A 20,000-nucleotide genomic window follows, 5' to 3' on the forward strand; every position below is an offset into this window, starting at 1 on the left:
TCACTTTGCAGCAACAACTCCATCACCAACCACCTCCGTCTCTTAAACACCGTAAACAGGTGACCAATCAGCGCTAATTAGTTACATTAGTTATGATACATACCTTGTAAGAACATGAACGTGAGTCCCAGGATAAACGCGATCCGGGGGTTAATTGATATCCTTGCCATATCAGCAATTCGCCAAATTTCCGATTATGAAGATGCAGCACACATTTTAATGTCCCATGAAGGCATTCGGAAAGTCGAGTTCGAAGATGTTAAGAGATGAAAAAAAAGTCAGTAAATGTGCTCCGGGTCCATCATAGTTCCTCTATACGCCGATATATTTAGCGCAGTATATTCCCTTTTTTTTTGTGTCCCACGTAAATCCTTGCGTTGTGTGAAATGATCTCCGAATAACTCGTTTTAAGTATTATTTTTTATAGATAGCCTATCTGAAAAAATAGGTGATGAGCAGCGGTGCGTTATCTCTCGTCTGCCTCACCGCTTGAAGTGTGCGCGACGGTGCAACGATACTTGACTCAACGTTTGCCATTTCAAAGTGCAATGCATTCTAGATCCAAGGGTCCGTACGTACAGTGGGCGGTCCCTCTCGCCACCACCAGCAAGTCATTGGTTGGCAAGTGATCGAGAGACCGCCCACTGTAGAAACTATAAAGGCCTACCTCCACAGCATCAGCAAAAGACGGAACGCTGGAGGCTACGGGACAAGACACGCCCCCACACCTTGCAAAACGACAACAATTACCTTCCCGGATTGTTATCTCGGTTGTCTAACCATGTCTAATCAAATTAGTTATGAAACACATAACTGAGACAGTTTGTCTTTCCCATCCGTGTTGATTACCCAGAACAAATTCCAATCGTGAAATAGTTTCATTTAAAGTAATTCCATATAGGATTTAGCCCATGCATTCCCAGGTGGCCCCGGCATATAGGCTTACAAGAGGCACGAGTGATTCTATATCAAACTGATTTCAGTGTAGTCCACCTATAACAGGCCTGAACCATTTCCCAGGCAGGCAGTTGATGGTAACACACTGACACAGAGCGCCTGCAACTGATCTCTGCTCAAGGACTGACATGAGCAGCCGATCAGATCTGGAACTACTCACCAGGATGGGGAGAAACCTGCATCAGGTCTGAAGGCACGGAACGAGCCAGACCGCCCCGGCGGCTCTCGGTAACCTTCCTGCAAACAGGGCAGAGCCAGGAGGGAAAGCACATCATTAAAGGAGTCCAAATAACAGCAACGAGGACTCACCAGTGTGTGTGCGTGTGGTGGAACAGGTTGGTTGTTGGGTTTTGGGGATGTTGTGTGTATCTGCAGAAAAAAAATCCCTAATTGTACCAATTCCCTTTTATACTGTAGGCCTGGTTGTTTATTTGTTCAATCGTATTTGTGAAACCAAAACCTGGTTCCCATTCTTTCGTTCTACTAACAATAGTATCGGTTGGTAAGTGCTTAATGTGATGTATCACACACTTTCCGTCAAAATTAAAGTGGGATTCTGTTTGAGAACAAACAAAATGACACAATGCAGCATCTGGGAGGCGTGGGGTCACCCTGACACCAGCAGGCAGGGCTCTCAAGAGGTTTACCTAAAGCACCCGTGGGTAATCGTTCTGAGTGGATGTATACCTGAGCTCCAAACATTTATCTCCTCTGACTAATGCTAACCTGGTCTGGGGAGATATCATGCGTGCATAATGTGAAGCGTGACCTGTCTCCTAATTGCCGAGTGATTGTATAGCCATCGGTTTTCCGACACATTTTCAGGAGGGGAAGGTGCGCGTGTAAAATAATGCACACAAGCCTACAGAGGCCGTATGGATCCGTCAGCCGAAACCATGGATGGAATCGCAGTGGTCGCCTAGGAAGTGGCAATGTACTCATCTTTTTTAAATGGCTATTTAAGTTGAATAGCTAATTGGCACTTGACTCATGATCTGCAATGATCTTGCCCAGATTTCTTTTCCACTAAATAAAAAGGAAGCATTGAAAAAGGGTTAGCAGAAAGAGAACACTCAGAGGCTGAGGAAACTGAAAAACTACCCTCTGTCATTATATTTAGCTCATCTGAAAGTTTCATTCTTTCCAGTTTAAAAACACCCTACGAGTGTGTTGTGTTATCCAGGTAGGTGGTCTAGTCTCAGTATAGTGTTGATCTAGGTTTCCCCATCCACTCTCATCTGGTAAACATCCCTTTGACTCATTACGGGTGTCCCATGTGTCCATCATTATTGGTGCGATGTTTTCACACAACCCTGACTCACCGTCGCCTGATCAGACCCACATTCCCATCTTGTGTCATACCCTTCATCCCAATCGCATTCCGCCCTGCTGGGAAAGGAGAGAATTCCACACAAATGAAGACCATACTCAGTTCCTGTTCTGTTTCTCTCTGTGTGCCGGCACTGCAGAGGGAGATCCTCTGAGGTTGGACTGTGTGTGTGGTTGAGCAGTCCAATGATGAGTGACTATCTTTCACCCGCCCGACACAGTTGATTCAGAGGCCGGAGTAGTTCAAACCTGAGTCACAGCAAACCGGCGAAGAAATTATAATGTTTGTTATTTCAGCATGGCAAAAGAAACCATTAGTAATAGTCCAATGATGCTTTATGAGTAGCATTTACTCATAATTTAGTCAATACTAAATGAGAATGATTGATGCCGATGCTGTTCATATTATTCAGAGCTGATGCATGTATTGATGTCAACAACAGGTATGTGGCCACAGATTTAGCATTACAAATGATACCCTTTACACCTTACTGTTATGCAGAGGGTAGACGCTACCTGCCTAGACCGTGCAGGAACAGATCAATTGAAAGCTTTCAAATTGATTCTGGCTCCAAGCGTGGGACTGAAGGTCACATGATGTGCCTCTATACATTTGTTATGCTTTCATTGGCTTGGATGTTTACTCAGAAAACAATTACTGGGGACAGAACCTGGAGACCTGCTATGCCTGCACTGTGATTCATGGCTTTGAACTTCGAAGCTCTTTGAAACTTGATGATGAGTGCACCTGTGTGGAAAATAAACTCATACGGTTATTGAACAGCATATCAAACCATGGAATACAACATCGTTCTTCAGAGTAGCACAAGACGGGCTTCAAACACTAACACCCAAACCAGTTAATCCGATAGGAATATACTTTGATCATTTAAGATTAGATCATTTAAATTAAAATAACTTGATGATTTAAGATAAGATAACTTCAGATCAAATAAGAGGCCAAACACAACAGATGATTTATCAAAGGCGATCTAAACGTTATGCCGAGGTATTTTGTGTCAGCCAGGACCTTTCAATAAGGTCATTATTTTGGACACAGAGAAACCCTGACCCGACTCTTTACCCTGACCTTTGTCCACTGTTTATGACATCTGATCTGTACTGAGAGGTTTAGGGTTAGGGTTACGGTTGGCTATGTAAGTGATTACCCTTCAATTAACTCCCTGCGCTCACCTTGATGCCTCAGATGGCTCCGGGGTCAGAGCTACAAACGAGACGGCCAGAGGTGCTGAAGGTTATCCTCTCACACACATTCCCTTGTGATGGGAGCCGCCCCCCAACCGCGACTGCAAAGTGTGCCAACACCCGGACCGATTTCATGGTTCACCAGCGGTGGCTGAGGCTTATCAGGAGCTGATGAGCGATGCGCTCTGGGACCAGTGGCTGACCCTGCCTCAAACCCTGTGTGGGATCCCACAGCGCGCGGTGTGAGAGCAATCAGGGAAGGCCTTCTGAATAAAACATGACAACGCCGAACTGCCAATCCGACGGAATCCAAACGATGTATCTATCCACTGATAAACACGCACACAAGCACGGTGGATTGTATGGGGGAGAACATTGGTACCACAGTGGGTTCGGTTTGTCGCCTGATACAAACACACAAGCGGTAAACCGACAGTATGCTATTACTGTGATAGATAAAGTGAAATGATGTTGGAGGTATTCTCGGTGGAATTGTCTGCCAAACCCCAAAAACCAATGAATGCACGGATTGATGACCACAGATTGAAGACATGTGCCTGGCGGTGCTGTGGCTCCCCACTGCTTATCTGGTTGTTAACATTGAGGAATGGGACCCTGCAGAGGTGAGTGGGGGAGGGAGAAGGAGATAAGGGTTTCCTCAGAGAGACACTGACACCTTCCCCACATTGGGTCATGAGATGTGGCGTGGTGGGGCGTCTGTGAGGCAAACGGCCACACAGAACTGACATTAGGTGTCTAAGTGTGCGATGTTTCAATTCAGAACGTCTCTCTCACAAATAAGCAATCAGCCACGTTCAAAACAGATCTGTTCACGAATGGAATGTGTTATTGACATCTTCTTGGCTTTATAACGTTGGACGGCTCGCAGGTTGCGTGCACACATCGTGTAGAAGATACTTCGAATCAATTCCGTGGAAATCATTGAAGCTGGGGATGATTGGAGAAGGAGACGGATTTCTCTGACCTCACGTCGCACTGTTGGGGTTAATGACGTGGATGAAGGCTCGGTGCCAGCTCATCTTAAAGGCTCTAGGGATAGTCTCGTTAAAAAAGCACCCAAAGAAAGGGCCGTGAATTCCATTTTATTTGGAAATAATGGCCTATTTCCAATCCCGCTGCATCGTAAATTCTACACCTATTCTGCATCGTGAGGAATTCAGGATATAATTTCAGACAGTGTATTCTTTGTTACAGCTTGGCATTCAAATGCATTCCCTGTTTATTAGTTATTGGATGTCTGACAAAGAATAAAGGCACAATACTTAAGGGATTTCCAACTGGATACGTTAGTGCTCGGACAAATCTGAGCTATTATTGGTGCCCCATACATTACCTCTTGCTGGTTTCCAGATCCTTTGTTTCTTTTAGCGACTGGGGATGTGTACACAAACTATAGCATTTACGTTTATATGCAGCCAAACTAAGTTCATAAACCTTTTAAACTCTCGTCTGTTTAAATAATTTGGTCAGAAGACTAAAAGGCTATGTTTTCCTACTCTTGGGTGGCACAAAGTTGGTGACCACTAGCTAGGTGGCTCTGTGATTGTTTACATAGCTTTGCTTCGGAATCTGACATCGATATTAGCCTACCCGTTAAGCACCGACCCAAATAATGGTGTGCTAATGTTATGAGTTTATAGATGGAGACAGATTAGACTTGGGTTTTCTTGAAAATAAATTCCAAACTGATTTGATATGCTCTTAATGAGCTTGATTGAAAAACATGACCTGTTGATGGGGATGTCATAAAAATGCAATGCAATAATATATAGATGATGCCAAATGCCAATCATCTGTAATTATAGATTTCATGTTAGTTGGTTAGAAACCTCACCACATTTGGTCACATATAGCCATAAATGTATAATAATATGAGGATAATTGTTACAATATATTTCTGTCTCATAAAACAAGCGTATTGACTAGAAACCAGAATGCAGCCTTGCCTATTCTGTAAATGAATTGATCCTCGGTCAGTCTGCCACTGCCTCATGGCTCAAGACTCTAGTTCACATGCAGCGGTCGAGCTCTGCAGACTACAGGCTCAGAGAACGCCAGAAGGCATTTCCTCCTCATGGCGAGTTTCTGTTGCCATCCTGTGGTGCCAAGACGTACAGCCCGGTCGTGATTTTTTTATTTTTTTGCTTCATACAGCATCAATTGCATAAAAACACTTTCATAGGAATTTTGGATATGCCTGTTGGATACGCCTGTATTAACTTATTCAAAAAACCTTTTGAAATACCGAAGAGGCATTTGCATTACTGGTCGGGCATGCCAAAGTAACTAAAGAACGAATATGTGTACAGCATAACTTTGTAGACATAAAATATTTTTAAAACTATATAAAGATATCGCACATCAAATCGGTTGCTTGAAACACCCATCCGCGTTGCCAGTTTGGACCGGATTCCCAGCCCATTCTGGCCCAATCTGGCCCCACTGACGCCCACGCGTTGCGTCGTTACCATGACAACGGATGTTGACACGCAGGAGGGAAACTGGCGTGACGCTAACAACGTGCTAAGTCGACCCCCTTGTCAGCAGCATAGTAATTCGAGGTGTTAGGATGACAAAAATGAAGGTGAATAGCAACATATACGTAGTTTAAGACGATTAGTCCTGGCGTGCTTCAGTCACGTTATTTAGCTAACGAGCTAGATTAGTTATATTAGTTATATAACTAACGAGCTAGATTAGTTATATGAGTTATATAGTCTTATTAGGTGGTCATGATTTTTCTGTGAGCTGGTATTTGTTGGTACATTCAACAACAATTATGTGTAACCTCATTTTTTCCAGACATCCGGATTCAAATGTTTATACGGTAACCAAACAAAAGGAGAGAGAGAGAGAGATCGGTACGTACTTCGGTAACTTGGTGTGCGTTACAATAAAAAAAACAACAATATTGAGCAGAGCAGATGAGAGACGTGTGGTTTCTTTCCAGGGAGGAGCGGCCGTGTGTGAACTATAAGTGCGGCCTTCTCAACACGATCCAGGACGTCCTGCGACAACGGCCAGGTTGGACTGAAGTCAAGGAGTAAGTGTTGGGTGTGTAAACAAAACAACGAACAAAATAAGAATAGTTGTCATCACTTTTGTATATATCATGCAGTCATCTGAATCATTCAGTTTTTGAGCATTAGCGTGTCGTGTTAAACCCACAGAGATGGAGAGTGGGACTTCAACTGGTGCGACGTCGCCTGGCTGAGAGAGAACTTTGATAATACTTACATGGAGGAGCATGTGAGGATTTGTCACTTCCGCAACCATTACGAGGTGGGCCAGAGTCATTCATACAACCATCATATCACCATTCAGTCATGTAGCAGATGCCTTTCATGCAAAGTGCCTTAAAGTGGATGATCGTGGATGCATGCGCGCATAGGGGTCGGCATCTAAGCCCGACATTGGAACTCAGAACCCTTCCACTGGGAGTCCTAGTCCTAATACATGCTAGTTTATCCTGCCTGTATGTAATCAAAACCCTGGAGATGCCAATGCATGAAAAATGAGAAATAACGGCACCAATAAAAACGATGAACTGTTGATCCCTCTCCATTAAATCAGGCTGATGTTTCAGCTGACGCGCAAGAACTTCATGGTGAAGAACCTGAAAAGGTATCGCAAACACCTGGAGCGCGAGGCGGGCCGGAGCGAGGCGGCCAGGTGTGACTTCTTCCCGCAGACCTTCGAGCTGCCCGGCGAGTATCACCTGTTTGTGGAGGAGTTCAAACGCAGTGCGGGCAGCACCTGGATCATGAAGCCGGTGAGCTGCCGCACTGGTGGACCCTTCTGCCCCCTCTGGGCTGAGGCTGCACTCTCCTCCAGTAGAACACCATTATGTTTACACATACAGATAAACACACACACACACACACACACACACACACACACACACAGACACACACACACACACACACACACACACAAACAAACACACACTAAATAAATTACAAAAAAAAGAAAATAAATATGTATACTTTATATATAGCCCTGACCCTATATATATAGGCTATGACTAACCTGGCAATCCGTAATTCCTTTGTTGCCATGGTTGTGCAGTGTTAATACAATACAGAACAATGCTTCTTGTCATTGTCAACTATACCATCCACAGCTCTGATCTACATTGTGAGGATTCTCCTCAGAACAATCTTGTGATTTACCTGAAATCCCGCTGAATCCCCATTAGGCTACATGAAACATGGATCAGGTGGTTATCCGTATGTAAATATTACCCTACATGACTGAGTCACTCAGGGGAAAATGGTGATGTCTGTGGGGCATAATGGTGGGGAGAAGTGGTTCAGTAGGTGAACAGAAACTAGAAGCTCTAATAGATCATGGGGTCAGCTGTGGATTGTAGGTTTAAAGTTAACAGTGTTGAAACATATCCGCTGGTTGTGTTTGCTTCATAAGGAGGAGCTGGTTCTGCTGTTGAAGGGAACTAACCCTGATTTATGGTTTATTTTAAAGGTAGCAAGATCTCAAGGAAAGGGTATCTTTCTGTTCCGGAAACTCAAAGACATCATGGACTGGAAAAAGGTAAGGTTTGCCATCAGAAACCTGTTCCAAGAGGAACCATCTTGAATTGAGATGTGTTCACACCTGTGAACACATGTTTGTCTGCAGGATGGCACGCGCTCAGAGGAACAGAAGACCGACGTGCATGTGGAGAGCTACGTGGCTCAGCGCTACATCGAGAACCCCTACCTCATCAGCGGTAATCAATCATGTCAACAAACACAAACAAACACAAGCAGCAACACATTCTCAACCTTTCACTAATATTCGCTTTAAAACACACATGGAGCAGGTTAGAAAACAATAACATACATATGGACTAAAATCAATCCAGCTCAAATCTACAGCCTGTAGTGGGAGCGTACACATCGCCTCAATATCCTCTCCCATGGATCACGTCTGTCTCTGTGGCCTGAACGTCTCCCCCTTCTGCGTGTTTCGCTGAAGGCATTTCTTCTTCTCCCGCAGGCAGGAAGTTTGATCTGAGGGTCTATGTGATGGTGACATCAGTGAGTGATGAGCTTTGGAATTCACAGTGACTCATGCACATCCTTAGTACCGCCCCCCCCCCCCCCCCCCCCCAACCCCACCGGCATAACCGTGTATGTGTGTGTGTCTGTGTGTGTGTGTGTGTGTGTGTATTTCAGTACATTCCATTGAAAGCCTGGCTGTATCGGGACGGTTTTGCACGGTTCTCCAACACGCGGTTCTCTCTGAGCAGCATCGATGATCAGTGTATCCTCTCCCTACGCTCAGCCTCGTGTTCTGTCACGCGCAGTGTGACAGACGACATCCAGGCCCACTCTCTTAACCTAATTGTTATCTTTTTCGTTTCTGAGGAAAATGATTCATTGATTTAGTTTCTGGCTGACTGCTTTCATTCAGCCTTTGTTCCCATCCTAATCCCTCTCATCTGGCTCCACACTGATAAGAGGTGATAATGCTGTCATGTGTGGGTGAACTCTCCTGAATGCATCACCTCAGATGTGCATCTCACGAACGTAGCTGTTCAAAAGACGGCGCCCGACTACGACCCTGAAAAGGTCAGAAATTCACGAATCTGTACTGCGTGATAGGCCATTCGTGCGTTTATATTATGCTCTTTGGTCCATTTCTACTGGAGCTGCACTGAGATGTCCAGCTGTCTTGCCCTGGTGGTTGTAGGGCTGTAAGTGGCAGATCCAGCAGCTTCGCAGATACCTGACGGCCAAGCACAGCCGAGAGACGGTGGAGACCCTGTTCAAGGAGATCGACAACATCTTCATCCGCAGCCTGCTGAGCGTACAGAAGGTCATCATCAACGACAAGCACTGCTTTGAACTCTACGGCTACGACATCCTACTGGATGACTGCCTGAAACCGTAAGAGAGCTTTCTCTATCTTTACCTTTTTACCTTCCTCTCTACATCCCTCTCTCTCTCTTTCGCTCTCTCTCTCTCACACAAACACGCACACATGCACACACACAAACACGCCTACAAATCTGCTAGTTTTCGCATTGAAAAACAATTTCATAAATTGGCACACTGTGTTGCAACATGCCATAGGTGTGCATCTCCCTGTGAGTCAAATGCATCAAGTCGTATATAACCAAATTACAAATGCATCGTTACATGAACTCTGACGTTTTTGGCAACACACAAATCACCTGGAAGATGCATTCCAAAAGGTTGACTTTATTTCACGCAGTCCAGAGGACAAAGTGTTTCCGAAGCATGAGCAGCAGCCGGGGGGGGGGGGGTCAAAGGGTGAACTGCGATGGCTTCAGACGCAAACGGACACGCTCCACTTGACCTTCTCCCCAGGTGGCTGATCGAGGTCAACGCCTCCCCGTCGCTCACGGCCAGCAGCCAGGAGGACTACGAGATGAAGTGCAGGGTGCTGGAGGACACGCTCCACGTCGTGGACATGGAGGCAAGGTGAGGAAGGACGGCTCCGCAGACGTCGTGTTCTGGAAGAGCTCACGAAGAAGAATGGGTTCACTCCCAGGCGCTAGATAGGGTTTCCCCCTCCCTGCCAAACATCTGTCTCTACCCCCCCCCCCCCCCACTGCGATTGAGGAACCTGTTCTGCCCTCATCCCCCGCCAGAGCCCAGTCTCTGCCCCCGGCTGTTAGCTGATCAGACGCTAAATATGTTCCCCCTTCATCCTTCTCCCCCCCTGCCAAACATCTGTCTCTATGATCCCCCCACTCTGATGGAGTGGATCAAACGCTCGATGTGGACTCACCCTCATCCTGTTCTCATCCTGTTCTCATCCTCCTCCTGCCAGGCCTCTGTCTCTAGCCCCCTGCCGTTCTAAAAGGGTTTGATCGCGGGGGCGTCTGAGGGGTTGGTAGGACCATCAAATGGCCATTCTTTCATCACACAGTCCAACATCAGATCCCTCTCAGACCAGCATGTCTGGGCTGATCTTACCCAGGTGTCACACTCCGCCAGCCGGTCAACCTAAGGATGTATGGGGGTAGGTTGGCTGGAGCCGGTTTGTGATTGGCCTTTTCTGTATAACGGTAACCCAATAGGAATCAGGGGGTTGCACCCTTTTGTAGATGAACAGGTCATGATTTGAAGGAATCTGGAAGCCTCGGCCTTGTCATGTGTTTTGATATACTTTTGTGATGAGTTAAATACATAATAATGGGACAGTGACACACAACGGGAGAGAGTTACACACAATGGGAGAGAGTACCACACAATGGAAGAGAGTAACACACAATGGAAGAGAGTAACACACAATGGGAGAGAGTAACACACAATGGGAGAGAGTAGCACACAATGGGAGAGAGTAACACATAACACACTGCTCCCTGATCCATCGAGACGTAACCTCTTCCCTTTCATGTCTAATTCAGTCAATGTCAAGTCGGTTGCATTTGTATTGCCCTCACTCCATTTGATTAATCCTTCACCCAAGGGTGCCACCGTCATCACTTCCTCAGCAGCCGGGTGCTCTGAACGCACACAGACCTCCGGCCCTGGGTTTGCTGACGCACGCACAGAGACGAGGAGCCGTGTGACGACAGCGGTCCAAACGGGCTGGCTGGTGTGAAAGAGCATCGCGTTGCTATGGGCTGTAGGGGGGGGGGGAGATCTGCCGCTGCAGTGAGGCCGGCCTCGCTCATTACAGAGCTACATAACGGAGTATTAGCCAGCTGCAGCCCCGGAGCCGGGGACTGTGGTGCGGCAGCAGCACTGTTGCCGCAGGTGGGGTTTTTTCTTTGTGTGTCTATCAATGTACTAATCGCTGTTTAGATAGATACTATTGATGAGCAAGACATTGAGCTGTGTGATGGAGAAGCTGTTTGATGTATTGGTATACGTTGGAGAAGATCTGTATATCTATATCTCTATCTATATCTAGCCGAAAAAACCTGACCTGCCACACCAAAGTGCCCGGCTCAGCTGGTCGCTATTGACATAACTCGGTACGGCACCCCCCTCCTCCCCGTGCCAGGGTCCCTCGTCCCAGAGAAGGCCGTCTGGTCGGGGACGCTGAGACGGAGACATCATGGTGCGTGGTTCAGGAGCAGCAGCCTGTGGCTGACGAGCTGTGTCTGTGACCTGCAGGCTGACGGGCAGGGAGAAGAGAGTGGGCGGCTACGACCTCATGTGGCACGACGGGCCGGTCTACAGAGAGGACGCCGGCCCCGAGACTCTCAGCAGCTCCTGTTTCACTGCCAACACCCACTTAGGTATATTGGCTGCGGCGGATGAAGATTTATTTTTCAGAGTCTTCATTATTGATGCCCTTTATGAATTGACCTGTAAAATATTTAAGCGTGGCGTGTGATTTCTGCTCATCATGGGTGCTGACAGCTCGCATTATGTTGCTGTGTTTCAGGGTGTGTGAACGACAGGAAGAGGCAGCTGCGGCAGATGTTTAAGCCACTTCCTGGCCATAAGAGGATATGATTGTCAAGTAACCAATGTTGTATTTGGTTTTGTATTTATTTCCTTGCCGAGTAACAGAAGTACCAATTGAAATGAGTGCAAAACATTTATTTCTATGCCTTACAAATACTTGCAGTCAACATTGAGAAAATACATACAACATTCTTTAGCGTGCGGGTCAACAATGTAATATACATGTATATAGTTCACAGACCACCTGCCCATAACCTATGGCTTTGATGCTTTTCATAAATGTCAAGTAAAGGGAAACCACATTGTTTGATCCAGCGTTTTCATGAAACAAGTTCACGTGGTGACTGTTAAGACTTCTACCATCCACAGTATCCTAGAGAAAATGATGCATTCTATGATATATATGAGTTGTTTAAATGATTACTTTTCAAGCCACTATTTAAACTATGATAGAAATGGAAATGTCATGGAATCACTTAATTGTCCAATGGTTAAGCTGACAGAAAATAGAGACAATATACATTCAGCTTATTTGGTATTCTTTTCTTTTGCACATGAACATGTATACATAACAATCTAAAGCATGGATAAACATTGAACATAAAATATTTCCGATAAATATAACTATCATATACAAAAATCTGGAAAAATATGCATATTTTTGTAGCAAACATTACACTGTCTCTCACGCACGAGAAAAAGCTCAGCTCTAGGCAAAATATTTTGTAGTGAAACTACAATTCAACTTTGTTCAAACAAAAGCCCTCATGACCAAAGTGGGACAACCACAAGTACATCTGAAAGAACCTCAACACTTCAACTCTTTATCTTCTTCACTAATAATGTCGCTGAACAAACGTCTTCCGGGTGAGGCACCAATGCGGGCGTGAAATAAACAAAGAGCTCTTATGAAAGAATACATTCCAACATGAAAAGGAAAACGTTCACTCAAAGATAAATACGCGATGACTCGGATACACCCACTATTACTACTTGGTCCATGTTGATTTTTCAAAATATACAAATTACCCTATTCTATATGTATTCCTACATCGACAGACTGTACTACTCGGATGGTTGCGGTGTAACAAACCTCAGGTTACATTGAAAGCACAACTACGTCGTACTACTTTGTACTATGTGAAGTCTCGTACTGTGTAAAGGTACAATGAGCGGGAGAAAGTGCATATTCATGATCAAAAACTACACTAAGATTGATGTCTGCATATTCCTTGTATATAGATGAGTCTTGCAATATGCCTCATTGCTGTTTTATCACTAGACTTGTTGTTATATCACTATTTATATTGATATTCTGACTGCAGCAAGCAACGGCTTCATTTGGAGTGCTGGAGTGTTAGTAATACACACATTACACAGAAAGCAAGCATAGGTTGAAGCCTCGCTATTTAGTAACCATTATGTAAAGCGTAATAACTACAGAACCAGTTTACTTAGCTACGAAGTGCACATTTTTTGCCTTGCCGTTGGGCTTACTGCCAGGTGGTTTGGGGAGGGACGCCGTCTCCTTCGTCGTTCTCTTCATGCTGGGTTTGGCGGCCGTTCCTCCCGCCTCCGCTCTCTGCCCGTCCCGCTCGGCCTTCCTGGCGGCGTTCAGCTCCCGTTTCCCCCCGGAGGTGATCCGTTTCTCCACGTTGGGGCCTTTAGTGCCAGCCTCCTTCTTCACATCCGTCTCTGAGTTGGCTCTGAGGCGGCCCTTCCTCTGCTGACCTCTGGCCGTAGCCACCTGGCCACCACTAGCCACCTGGCAACCACTACCGCTAGAGACATGGCCACTGCTGCCGCTAGCCACCTGGCTAGAGCTAGCGACCTGGCTACTACTACCGCCACCGCTAGCCACCTGGCTACCACTACCGCTAGCGACATGGCCATTGCTGCCGCTAGCCACCTGGCTTCCACTACCGCCACCAGCCAGGCCTCCACCACCACCAGCTCCTGGCTCCAGGTGGTGGGTCTTCCTGGCGTTCCCCGCCGCCTGCATCTGTTTGACGTGAGTCTTTGCTGACGACGGGCTCACGGGAGTCTGCGCCCCCCCCCCCCCCTGAGGCCCTACCGTCGGAGGAGGTGGCCCGGCTCTCGCTGCTGCTCCGCTTGGCCGGCGCCCCGGCCCCGGCGCCGTTCCTGGCCCTGCGCTCCATCAGCGGGCTGAGCCGGGAGTGGCGCTGGTAGGCGTACGGCGAGCAGCTGCCGTTGCACAGCGGGTAGCGGATGTGGCACTGGGGGCAGACGGGGTAGCGGCCCAGCGCCGGCTGGGGGGCGGCGGGCGACGTGGGCGTGTTGAGGGACACGAAGGGCGGCGCTCTCTGGCCCTGCCGCGGGCCCTTGGGGGAGTTGAGGCGGGTCGGGGGGGCGGTGTGAGGCCTGGGCGGGTGGGCCGCCGACGGAGCCGCGGTGGAGGACGGCATGCCCAGCTGGCGGTGGCGGCCGCCGGCCGTGCGGGCGCCCTCCGCCTGCACCGTCTGGATCTGGTGCCACTCCAGCTGCAGCAGCCGCTCCAGGTACTTCTCCAGGGGCCCCACGGGCTTGGGCCGGGGGGCGCTGCGGCCCTCGGTGTGCAGGAACACGGCCAGCTGCCGCAGGCTCCAGCTGTTGAAGGGCGGAGGCAGGAACTCGGGGTAGCTGAAGGTGGGCCGCTCGGCCTCGTCGTCCTCTTCCCCCTCCTCGCCGCCCGCCGCCCCGCGGGGCCCCGGGAAGTCGGGCGGGAAGTCGCTGGTGTTGATGACCTCGGCCCTCAGGTTGAGGTGAGGGGGGGTGCAGGGGGTGCAGGGAGAGGGGAGGATGGGCAGCCGCTCCGAGTCCGACAGGTCGCTGGCGCTGTCGGTGTCGTCCTCGTTCTGGTTGTAGTGGCGGTGCATGGCCTCTGGGGTGGGGGCCGGGGAGTGCACGGGCATGTGGCGCAGGCCGGCGACGGGGGACAGAGGCAGGGAGAGGGCCCTTCGGTTTTTGCCCATCCGACTCTGATTCTGATCCACTTCGTTGCAGCATGGGGACAATCGCTGCATTTCTCGCTTCTCCTCTTTCCTTCGTGTCGACGAGTGCTTGGGGGCTGGAGATTTAACAGGTCCTTCGTCTTGAGGGCTGTAAAAACAGGGTATGTGAGGAAACCTTGGCAAATTTACAACTAGGGCTTTTACTAACCCAGACTTTAACATATCATTGCCAGTACCGTCCCTTTATATCACCTTGAAAGTTTGCTTGTGTTTCTTGAGGCTGCAGCTTTGACCTTCCCTCCTCTTGACTGCGTTCCCTGTTATCAAATAGGTGAGATGGATGGGAGGATGATCTTTCATATCCACCTGCAAGCCTATTATTATTTCATAACAGTCAAACAGCCGCTGGCTCACCTTGTGGACGGTTGCTACCAAGTCCTTTTCCTGACCTGGTAGGCCATTCTTCAACTGCCCACTTGCCTTTTTCACCTTGTTTCCCTTCTTTGAACTATGGAAACAGATGAAATAAGAATAACATGAAGATAGTCGTTTCGCTAAATTAATGTCATAATTGTATACATTTGTTTGGCAAAGAAGCTTACCTTGTCACAAGTCCAGTATTCTCAGCGTTTCGAACCTTAATTTTGTCTTTGGAGGAAACGCGCTTCAGTGTCGTGGATGCTGTTCGCTCCTGCATGATGGGGCCCATTATGCAGGTCGTTTTCTGTCCAAAACAAGGAGGTATTCTAGCTATAGAACACAGCCTACATCTCGTCCGAGAGATTCAATTCCTAAAATGATAACGTTAACGTTCAAAACGTCCAGTTTCGCAGAAATGCTGCTGCGCATGATGCGCATTAGGCACCTGTCTTGATATCCAGTCGTTTGTATTCGAAACAAATGAAATACAATAAAACGCAGCTCAATACGTCCCTGTTTTTACACCGGCATCATCCTTGACGTTAAATATAAATGACGCGTTATCAACGTGAAAGCTTTGTTTGATTCGCCTTCCCTGTCAAATGGGTTTGTTTACCTGCTGCTACCTTGCTGCTTGCGCTTTATGAAGTACTACAATGATAGTGTGGGTATTGTAGTTCAAGGCAATTGGTGTTCTGTCCACACACAACCAGCGTTGAAAAATGTAGTAGATGTTAAACTCTGCATGCCAATAGTGCCACCTATTAAGCGATGATTCAATATAGTCCGTGCGAACAAACCAGGGAACGTAGTAGTTAAAGGTGCAAATCGTAATATACTCAATTCCCCATAATCCTTTGCACCTCCTCTTCCTTCTGGGTCATCTCAGGAGCTGCGCGCACATTCGTAGTCCCTTCAACGGAACCCAGGATTTATAAAGCATGCGCACGATTTGTGTACATATCTTATGCGTGTTATTAACATTAGAGATCAGATATTAATGCGGAAGACAGAGGCACGACTGACGCACGGAAATGCGCTGCTTCAATGTTGTTGTTTTTTATATAACTGGTGGATCAAGCCTCGCCAAACCACGAGCCTATGCTACAGCTTGCATTTGTTAATCCATTGCTGCATATCGTGGTGAGGTACTAGTCTTATTAACCCGTGTTTCAGCGGATAAAATAATCTAAATGTTGGCAGATTTGGATGAGAACCATAGTGGATATGCACGTAGCTCACTGCTAAAGTACACGCCCATTCTCTTATTTTCTAAGCCAACAATCAAATAAAAACATTTAAGTATTTAAATGCCTGACATGGTGCGAATGTGTCTTTTTCACCGTCACAATAAATCACTTTCCTTAAAAAGTAAAAGTATATTAACTATAATTATATGAATGTGTCCTCTATACTTATTCTACATTATGTTCTGTCTAGGAAAAGATGGACTGGTGTATTGGAAATATAAGGATTCCCCGCAGCGAGACTGATGGCTCCTTCGGCAAAGCCCCAACGTCATGCACCACAATCAACCTGTCTGACATGATCAGTGCGACCGAACTCAAGCCAGAAAGGAAACTGATTCCAATCCGACCCCCGGCCCCCAGAGTCCCCCCACCCAAGAAACAGCAGGAGCCAAACCGGGCCCTCTCCTGTGAACCACTGCCCAGACCCATCATCCAGAGGCGCTCCAAATCTCTGCCCTCGCCGCAGGAGAGGAAGAAGCGCTTCAGAAATGTCAGGGTGCGTTTCGCTGACTCCTTAGGGCTCGACCTGGAAGACGTGAAGCTCTTCCAATCGGGCGAGGACCCCTTCATCCCCCAGCACGTGGCCTTCCGGCTCCTGATGGCCGCCGAGCTGACCGACGGCACGCACCTGGAGATCTCCCTGCCCTACCTGAAGCCCGTCTTCCCCCAGCAGCCCGGGGACCAGCCCGAGTTCCTCAGCCGCCTCCGCAGGCAGAAGGTGTGCCTGGAGCGGGTGCTGTGCTTCGAGCTGGGCGTCATCGGCGTCGCCCAGGTGCTGAACGTGCACCCCGATAAGGAGGTGGGCGTCCGCTACTCCTTCACCGAGTGGAAGAGCCACACGGAGACAAAGGCCTCCTGGGTACAGAACGCCACCCGGCCCGGCGACGGAGGGGGCGGAGCCTGTCTCAGCGTGGACACCTTCCGCTTCCACCTCCCCGTGCCGCCGTTCCTGCAGCCGGGGGCGGTGCTGGAGTTTGCCGTCCGGTACACGGTGTGTGGGCTGGAGCACTGGGACAACAACGACGGGCAGAACTACAAGCTGGTCTGCCATAACTACAAGCTCAGCGTTCCCAAGGAGTGCGAGGACAGCCTGGTGCACTTCCTGTGAGACAAGGGAAGAAGACCGCTGCTGAGGGGGCATCCTGGGTGCATTTTGGTTTCTGTTTACTACACCTTTTAGCTCTGCAGTAGCTTTGCACTCATAGGGTATTTCCCTTCGTATTCTTTTGTAGATTTTAAGTAAACCGTCACTTTGAAACAGCCAAATAAATAACACAATTGCACTTTTTGTATGTAGTACACGTAGTAGGCTATACCAGTACAGTAGCCTGACATTTTCAGACAATTCGCAAATGCATATCAGTCTGGAACCTCTCCGGAGCGTACCAAGGGGCGTTATCAACAGGTGCCAACCATATCGCCTCCGGACGCAATTGGATGGACCTACAACCAATCAGAGCAATTGATCGTGTGACGCCGCAGCCATCTTGGTTCATGAAATGCCTCAACGGCGCTCCCATTAGGCGCTCCTCTGTACAATCAACGTATTAGAGCCGCTGCTCATTACATAAACAGTTGTGATTGGCCCGACCAAGCCCGGGTGTGCTTGAAATCGCCTGAACGGGAGGGTGGCCAGACACATGCTAGAGCAAATACAGAATGAGCTTGCAGATTCTCCTGGTTCCTGCAGGCTAGCATTACAGTACAGTACAGTGTAGTAGAAACCACAAATAAAGATAATTAGACAGTTTGGTTTGGCCTTTACCTGGCCTTTATGATACAATAGATTAACTATAAAATAAATGTACTTAATTCCCAGATGGGATATTTGCTCAACTTGGATGCAAAAGTAATTACTTTTGGTAATGCAATTAAAAAAATATATTTTTGATATTATCTTGATGTTGTTTAAGTATATTTATGGAAAACTCAAACATATCAACTATCCGGAAATTATATTTTAACGTAGCAACAGACTAATCCATATTAATTTCTGTGCATATTAAAGCAATTTATTATATTTGAACATTGTGTCATTGTCTTGTTTTTGGATTTGAATAGTAAGTTATCACGTCTTAATGTGCAAGCGGAATATTGAAAGATGAGTACAGGTCTTCACATATTCCAGCTGTGTTATAGCTGCAGCCTGATACTCCCTATAATAAAGTGGCCAATGGGAATCGGTCACCTGGTTGAGGACTCGACGGCGCATGCGCAATGTGAACAATATTTCGCGCGCTCTGATCTGAAAAGAAGAAGGAACGTACGAATTGCGTTTATCGATCAGAATAAAACTCGTTGGTTTTGCAAAAAATGCGATCGTGAGTATTAGTTTTCATTTTAAAATACTTGATTTCGGGGAATCGCATCAGGAGTTATGAATTAAATGTAACAAAAACAACCTTTTAGTAACGATTAGGATTACGTCAACCGCTAGCAGCAGGTTCGAGTTAGCAACATCCCGATAACGGACGAGTCGTGAGACAATTCAATCCTCTTGATTATGAATGAGTTATCTTTCATAACCGTGCACCTTAAGAGCAGTCAGATATAAAACCGGTTACAGTTACTAAGCCGGTATTTCCTCTAGCCCGCAGTGAGCCTGAGGACTGAGGCGCCAGCAGCAGTGGGACCGGTAATAGAGATAACCACACGACCTTCGTGTTAGCGCCATGGCGCCCGGCCAGGATCAACAGGTGAGCGCATCAGCTGGTCAAAAGTGGAGCGATCCCATCAAATAAAATGTGTGTTGAGAGTCAGTGTGGGAATTGAAGCCGAGCCCTGTTCGTAGTTGGAGAAGCTGGTGGATGAGGCGCTGAGGAACAGCCGTTTCCAGCGCCTGGATCTGTTCCTGGAGGAGGAATCGTCTCAATGCACTGCCATAAAATGTTCCAAACAGTTCCTCGTCAAAGTGGACAAACTTGTAAACAGGGTAGGAAAAAAACAACTATTTAAAACCACTTCCCTGTTATGTTTTTATTTTTTATTAATCCTTTATAACCAGGTAAAAGGCCCATTGAGATTTACAATCTGGCCAGGGGGGCATCATAAAACATACAAATAGATAAAGGTTTCGTACAAACAAAAGCGCGCAATTTTCACGCAATTAAAATACTGCCATATTCAAGATCCTTTCGTTATGAGCCAAAGGCATCAAATGAAATAAATTCTGATAATTTCATGTCTTCCTGGAGGGTGTACAATTAGGGCATTTGGCGTCTGCCAAATGCCCTAATTGTAATTGTAATTGTTCCTATTCGTAGGCGATATTAACATGCTGCTTGGGAGTACATTGAAAGGTGTGTGTCTTGCCTGCAGTGTTTGGATCAGAACGCCACCAAACATGCAAGTCTGTGTCTCACCATCCTCTACAAGTGTTGCAAGAAATTATCCTTTCCTGGGGGCCTTGGACCATCTGAGATCATCGCTCAAGGCTTCGTCAAGAAGATAAGGATTTTAAAATGAAAAGCATA

The 20,000-nt window shown here is 47.3% G+C and overlaps 5 protein-coding genes across 6 annotated transcripts in view; 3 read left to right on the plus strand and 2 right to left on the minus strand.

Moving 5' to 3' along the window:
- Nucleotides 1-170, minus strand: part of edn3b (endothelin 3b) — a gene marked incomplete at both ends in the record, with an annotated part of 5,298 nt that extends 5,128 nt beyond the window's left edge. Inside the window, one exon of the mRNA XM_079742276.1 lies at nt 104-170. Coding sequence (XP_079598402.1) covers nt 104-170 — 67 coding nt within the window. The remainder of the gene's footprint in view (nt 1-103) is intronic.
- Nucleotides 171-6,082: 5,912 nt separating this feature from the next.
- ttll9 (tubulin tyrosine ligase-like family, member 9) lies at nt 6,083-11,954 on the plus strand (the record flags this gene model as incomplete). The annotated part of the gene is made up of 14 exons (XM_079742173.1): nt 6,083-6,097; nt 6,316-6,374; nt 6,464-6,556; nt 6,684-6,795; nt 7,100-7,285; nt 7,996-8,064; nt 8,152-8,242; nt 8,512-8,552; nt 8,691-8,778; nt 9,028-9,086; nt 9,208-9,404; nt 9,849-9,962; nt 11,610-11,734; nt 11,884-11,954. The coding sequence occupies 14 exons, from the start codon at nt 6,083-6,085 to the stop codon at nt 11,952-11,954; spliced, it is 1,320 nt and encodes a 439-aa protein (XP_079598299.1).
- Nucleotides 11,955-12,020: 66 nt separating this feature from the next.
- On the minus strand, nt 12,021-15,604 carry fam217ba (family with sequence similarity 217 member Ba). Its single transcript, XM_079741867.1, has 4 exons — nt 15,460-15,604; nt 15,272-15,365; nt 15,110-15,174; nt 12,021-15,005 (listed from the first exon to the last, which is right to left on the minus strand). The coding sequence occupies exons 1-4, from the start codon at nt 15,564-15,566 to the stop codon at nt 13,826-13,828; spliced, it is 1,446 nt and encodes a 481-aa protein (XP_079597993.1). The 5' UTR covers nt 15,567-15,604; the 3' UTR covers nt 12,021-13,825.
- A 675-nt stretch (nt 15,605-16,279) lies between these two features.
- Nucleotides 16,280-18,553, plus strand: ppp1r3da (protein phosphatase 1, regulatory subunit 3Da). Of its 2 annotated transcripts, none has more exons than XM_079741868.1 (2): nt 16,280-16,420; nt 16,718-18,553. In XM_079741868.1, the coding sequence occupies exons 1-2, from the start codon at nt 16,379-16,381 to the stop codon at nt 17,633-17,635; spliced, it is 960 nt and encodes a 319-aa protein (XP_079597994.1). In that variant the 5' UTR covers nt 16,280-16,378; the 3' UTR covers nt 17,636-18,553. The 2 variants fall into 2 exon arrangements, with proteins under 2 accessions (XP_079597994.1, XP_079597995.1); XM_079741869.1 differs by having other exon boundaries at nt 16,291-16,425.
- Nucleotides 18,554-19,140: 587 nt separating this feature from the next.
- The window catches only part of sycp2 (synaptonemal complex protein 2), a 28,263-nt gene continuing 27,403 nt past the window's right edge, over nt 19,141-20,000 (plus strand). Inside the window, 3 exon segments of the mRNA XM_079740887.1 lie at nt 19,141-19,223; nt 19,319-19,459; nt 19,846-19,974. Coding sequence (XP_079597013.1) covers nt 19,200-19,223; nt 19,319-19,459; nt 19,846-19,974 — 294 coding nt within the window. The 5' untranslated portion in view covers nt 19,141-19,199.

Source organism: Pollachius pollachius, assembly GCF_949987615.1.
Source record: "Pollachius pollachius genome assembly, chromosome: 8".
Classification (NCBI taxonomy): Eukaryota; Metazoa; Chordata; class Actinopteri; order Gadiformes; family Gadidae; genus Pollachius; species Pollachius pollachius.

What these genes read in the sequence shown, in the direction of transcription:
- ppp1r3da (XM_079741868.1), top strand. Translation starts at nt 16,379, where the DNA reads ATGCTACAGCTTGCATTTGTTAATCCATTGCTGCATATCGTG. An exon ending in ATCCATTGCTGCATATCGTG is followed by an intron (nt 16,421 to 16,717) that starts GTGAGGTACTAG and finishes TGTTCTGTCTAG; the next exon opens with GAAAAGATGGACTGGTGTAT.
- fam217ba (XM_079741867.1), bottom strand. Translation starts at nt 15,566, where the DNA reads ATGGGCCCCATCATGCAGGAGCGAACAGCATCCACGACACTGAAGCGC. An exon ending in TGGTAGCAACCGTCCACAAG is followed by an intron (nt 15,175 to 15,271) that starts GTGAGCCAGCGG and finishes ATTTGATAACAG; the next exon opens with GGAACGCAGTCAAGAGGAGG. An exon ending in AACACAAGCAAACTTTCAAG is followed by an intron (nt 15,006 to 15,109) that starts GTGATATAAAGG and finishes CTGTTTTTACAG; the next exon opens with CCCTCAAGACGAAGGACCTG.